The sequence below is a fragment of the Macrobrachium nipponense genome, chromosome 2, assembly GCF_015104395.2.
Source record: "Macrobrachium nipponense isolate FS-2020 chromosome 2, ASM1510439v2, whole genome shotgun sequence".
Lineage (NCBI taxonomy): Eukaryota > Metazoa > Arthropoda > Malacostraca > Decapoda > Palaemonidae > Macrobrachium > Macrobrachium nipponense.
The window spans coordinates 128,935,142-128,941,141 of record NC_087201.1 but is presented as its reverse complement, the minus strand read 5'-3'; the positions used below and the strand labels follow the sequence as shown (position 1 = coordinate 128,941,141).

The 6,000-nt window shown below is 29.7% G+C and overlaps 1 protein-coding gene across 1 annotated transcript in view; it reads right to left on the bottom strand.

Moving 5' to 3' along the window:
- Positions 1–4,523: 4,523 nt before the first annotated feature.
- The window catches only part of LOC135220985 (T-complex protein 1 subunit gamma-like), a 95,542-nt gene continuing 94,065 nt past the window's right edge, over positions 4,524–6,000 (bottom strand). Inside the window, exon 10 of the mRNA XM_064258688.1 lies at positions 4,524–4,840. Coding sequence (XP_064114758.1) covers positions 4,736–4,840 — 105 coding nt within the window. The 3' untranslated portion in view covers positions 4,524–4,735. The remainder of the gene's footprint in view (positions 4,841–6,000) is intronic.

Sequence of the window (6,000 nt, the reverse complement as noted above, 5' to 3'; positions counted from 1 at the left end):
TACGTCCAATCGGCATACGGGAGACATTTTGACTCGACGTTTAATACGTCCAATCGGCTTAAGACGGTTAAGCAGTTTTTTCCTCAAGTTAGTTTCAGATTTGTTTTTACTAACCCTTTTACTGTAGGATCACTTTTGAGGGAGAAGCCTGCTCTTCCTGTGGACCTTAATTCGAGTGTCATTTACTTGTTTATCTGTTCGCAGTGTGGTCTGCGATACGTGGGATCCAGTTCCAGCTGGCTTAGACACAGAATTTTGGAACACAAGAGGTCTTTCCATCAGAACTAGGTTTCCTCTCTTTCTAAACCATCTTTTTCTGCCATAAGGGAACAGTTTAGCACAGGACCATCCTTTCACTCACCTAGATTTTAGAGTACTATCTTTCTACTCAAATAGACTGGACCTTTTCATTTCAGAGTCGCTGTTTATTAAGAAAATGAAACCGGAATTGAACAACAACTCGTCCGGTATTCAACTAGCTATCATATAGTTTCATAGTAGGTACACAAAGTGGGTCGTTAGCCATTTTATTTTTGAGTGTAGTTTGTTTACCTTTCATATTTTTATTCTTATTTCTGTTTTTGTATGTTTTGCGTTTTTAGTTTTTTCACAATTTTTAATTTTTAGTTTTATGTGATGTTTATTTCATTTTATGTTCTTACTGAAGCTTATAATAAAACAATTCATTTTAATGTAATTTTTTGGTGATTTCTCATCGTTGACATTTTTCTAGCCTGAAGATGAGGTTTTAAACCTCGAAAGCTCGTTTAATAAAGAATGTTCTTCCTGGTCTTGGCACTGTTATCTATCATCAAGCTAAGATTTCCAAGTAGCCACCCAATTACTGAGACACTAATCTATCTATCTATCTATCTAGTCTATCTATCTATCTATCTATCTATCTATCTATCTATCTATCTATCTATATCTATCTATCTATCTATCTATATATATAATATATATATATATATATATATATATAATATATATATTATATATATATATATAATATGCCACAAAGGAAAAATAAATGAATGAGTAACTGCGAGACCTTTCGACGTTTCCACGTCCTTTACTGAGCAGAACTGACATATATGGGACAAAAGACAAAACAAGAAGATTCGTATAACTGACACATAGGATTATAGAGAGATTAGTACCTAGAATCCAACACACCTGGAAGAGAGTAACCTTCCCAAACAAGCATAAACAATGGGTGCGATTAAAAGTTTAAGATAAACATCTCAGATACAAGGACAAGACAAAGAATTATAGGTGACAGCTGTTCAGAACTTTGGTAAACAAAACCATGTTCACCATACATATTCACAATACAGGTTAGACATACATTACAACAAAGATAACTCAAAGGCAACTAATTTTTATTTAAGTCTGTAATTATATCTTTGAGGTCATTCTTAAACATGTTACAAATACAAGGGTCTAAATGAAAAAGGCCATGACTAACATTGAAATTACAATGAAAAGTAAGTTGTATTAAAGCAGATTCTAAAAGATTTCATGATAAGACATCTCTTGACTGTGCAATTACTGAACTACCAACCCAACTTATTCGGTGGTTGTTTTCACTTAAATGAATAAATATTGCATTAGATGTTTGCCCAGTTTTTACAGAATGAAATGAGGGACAATCCATACATGGAATTTTATATATTATGTTGTTGCTTTCTCTGGGGCTATTTTTTATTAACATTCCTTTTAGTGTGTTATTATATGAGAAAACAAGGTTGACATTAAAAGCTTTTAACAATGATTTAATGGTTTCAAATCCGTTAAAAAAAGGCAAACTGAGAATGTTCTTAAAATTTTTTTTTTCTTTCTGCGTGTTACTTACACTATAAAACTTTTTGTGGGCTTTATTATAACAAATATCTAATATATGTGAAGGATAGCATAAATCTTTCCCTATTTTTCTTATGTATTCAATTTCTTTATCCAAATATTGGGGACTGACAATGCGTAATGCTCGTAAAAACATAGAAGAAAAAATTAATAGAAGAAATGAACAAAGTTATGTTGTTGGTCGGTTTCATATAAATACTGAATTTACATTGAAATGGTTCTCTGTGTATCAAAACATCTAAGAAAGGGAGACAATTGTCTTTTCTAATTCTAGAGTAAACTTGATCGATGGTACCTGGTTATTTAATTTAGAGAGTAAATCATTTACATCAATACTGACAGGCAGGACAGCTAAAATATCATCAACATAACGATACCATTTTACAAGAATATGAATGATATTAGGTAAGTAGTGTATTTCAAAAAATTCCATGTACAAGTTTGAGAGGAAACCGACCAACAACTTAACTTATGTTCATTTCTTCTCAGGCCACCATCTTAACATAAAAATATAAATTTTTTCTTCTATGTTTTTACAAGCATTACGCATTGTCAGTTCCCAATATTTGGATAAAGAAATTGAATACATAAGAAAAATAGGGAAAGATTTATGCTATCCTTCACATATATTAGATATTTGTTATAATAAAGCCCACAAAAAGTTTTATAGTGTAAGTAACACGCAGAAAGAAAAAAAAAATTTTAAGAACATTCTCAGTTTGCCTTTTTTTAACGGATTTGAACCATTAAATCATTGTTAAAAGCTTTTAATGTCAACCTTGTTTTCTCATATAATAACACACTAAAAGAAATGTTAATAAAAAATAGCCCCAGAGAAAGCAACAACATAATATATAAAATTCCATGTATGGATTGTCCCTCATTTTATCTTGGACAGTCTAGCAAGGGCCTAGAAGTAAGGCTAAGCCAGCATTAATATTCTGTAAAAACTGGGCAAACATCTAATGCAATATTAATTCATTTAAATGAAAACAAACCACCGAATAAATTGGGTTGGTAGTTCAGTAATTGTACAGTTAAGAGATGTCTTATCACGAAATCTTTTAGAATCTGCTTTAATACAACTTACTTTTCATTGTAATTTCAATGTTAGTCATGGCCTTTTTCATTTAGACCCTTGTATTTGTAATATGTTTAAGAATGACCTCAAAGATATAATTACAGACTTAAATAAAAATTAGTTGCCTTTGAGTTATCTTTGTTGTAATGTATGTCTAACCTGTATTTGTTGAATATGTAATTTGTGAACATGGTTTTGTTTACCAAAGTTCTGAACAGCTGTCACCTATAATTCTTTAATTGTCTTGTCCTTGTATCTGAGATGTTTATCTTAAACTTTTAATCGCACCCATTGTTTATGCTTGTTTGGGAAGGTTACTCTCTTCCAGGTGTGTTGGATTCTAGGTACTAATCTCTTTATAATTCCTATGTGTCAGTTATACGAATCTTCTTGTTTTGTCTTTTGTCCCATGTATGTCAGTTCTGCTCAGTAAAGGACGTGGAAACGTCGAAAGGTCTCGCAGTTACTCATTCGTTTATTTTTCCTTCGTGGCATATATCTTTATTTATGGATTTATCACGTTCCTAACTTTCGTGATTCAGTTACACACATACATACATACATACATACTAATAATATATATATATATATACATACATACATATATACATACATACATACATACATACATACATACATATATATATATATATAGATATATTATATATATATATATATAGTATATAATATAGATATATATATATATAGATGATATATAATATAGATATATATAGATATATAATATATATATATATAGATATATATATATAGATATATATATATATATAGATATAATATATAATATATAGATATATATAATATATAGATATATATATATGATATATATATATATATAGATATAGATATATGATTATAGATATATATATATATATATAGAATATTATATATATAGATATATATATATATTATATAGACTATAGATATATATATATATAGATATAGATATATATATAGATATAGATATATATATATATGATATATATATATAGATAGATATATAATATAGATATATATATAGATAAAGATATATAGTATATAGATATATATATATAGATTATATATATATAGATATATATATAGATATATATATATGATATATATATATATATAGTATATATATATATATATATATATATATATATATATATACTTATGGGTAAAAATGTAGCTAAATAGATTCTGTGCTTCCATCGAGGGAGTATTCCCTCTGAGGAAGCTAGAAAATACACTTGTCTGTCTTCCTCCTCTTTCCAAACCTAACCCCCCCCCCCCCCACTAAAAAATAAGAAGAAAAAAAAAAAAAAAAAAAAAAACACAAACACACACAGAAAGGAAAAAATGAGTAATACTTCTGCAATCCAAGCCTTTCAACAGGTCAGCAGCAAGTGATTCTACCTTGATCTTGATCTTGTTCTTCACCTGTAAATGTTTGGTTAGGAACCTTTTTACCAAGATTTGACTGGTTTCCAGCTCATGCTGAAAGATAATCCTACATAGATGGCTCTAGCTTGTGTTGTTCCCAATGAACAAAGGATTTAATATATAAACCAAACAGATGTCTAAGCATGAGAAGTTTTTATTTCAAGTAAATATTCACTTAGTGTAAAAAACTAAAAGTTGTTAGCATTGCATCTTAAAGTATAGAGGGAATGTCAATAATAATAGAATCATTCGTACTTCAACAAAATTACTAAGCCGAGGATAATTGCCATAAATTACATAGCCAAAGTCTCTTGGGTTTCTACAAAAAGCAAATATGTATTAGGTAAATTAATCCATTGGACCAGCATCAGGCATTTCCTTTGAATTAGCATCCCCTTTGTTCTTTTTAGAGCCAGAAACGATGTCATCAATGCGAAGCAGCAACACAGCCGTCTGAAAAATGGAGATAACACTTAGGTTATATATTACCTTGAAGTTACTAGATTTCCCTTACAATCCACCCTTGTCAAATCTAATACAGTAAACCTTACCATTTATTATTAAAAACAAATTATTAAGCCTGTGAATCAAGCCCATTCACTTTCCAAATATGGTTCTCTGATAAAGTCAGCTTTTGTCATGTCATATACAGTGGCTTAAGCTCAATAAAACTACCACTAAAGAGAGAACCTTTTTTATCAACATAGCAAAACACATAGTTAACATGTTTTTAGGCAAACAACATAAACAGTATTTAAACAATTATTCAAATACCACAGGAGAAAACCTTATTATGAAATCAAAATACTGTAGTGACTATCTTAACCCTTAAACGCCGAGCTGGTATTTCCGAAAGTGTCTCCTGTATGCCAGCGGCGTTCGCAAGTGAGCGCCGAAGCGGGAAAAAAAAGTTTCTTCAGAAAATCACAGCCCATTTAATTTTCAAGATTAAGAGTTAATTTTTGGCTCCTTTTTTTGTCATTGCCTGAAGTTTAGTATGCAACCATCGGAAATGAAAAAAATATCATTACCATATATAAATATTGGAATACATGACAGCGCAAAAAAAAAAAAAAATCATATATAATTGTATACAGATCGCGCTGTGAGCAAAACGGTTAAAGCTAATGAGTTAATTATTTTTTTTTTGTATTGTACAATAAATTGCAATGATATTGGTATAAACAAATTGCAAAACGATCAAAGCAACACAGAGAAAATATTATCACAATATGATCCATGAATTTGTAACGCGAGGACGTAAAAAAAGGTTGTTTTAAAAAATTCACCATAAATCAAAATATTGTGCTAGAGACTTCCCATTTGTTGCCAAATGAAGGTAATTGATTGAATATTACTAGACTGTAAGTGTTGTACCTTACAATTGCAGTTTTCGACCATTTCGGTCGAGTTAAAGTTGACCGAAGGTCAAATTTTTTCTATTTATCATTATTTATATGAAAATATTTCAAACCTGATAAAAGCTACAACCATGGGTTGTTCTTTGTTGTATTCTACATAAAATTGCGCACATGTTCATATATAAAACTTTATGTAACGGCTAATATAAAATGGTGTAAACCTTGTGACAATCGGACGAAAAAATTTTTGAT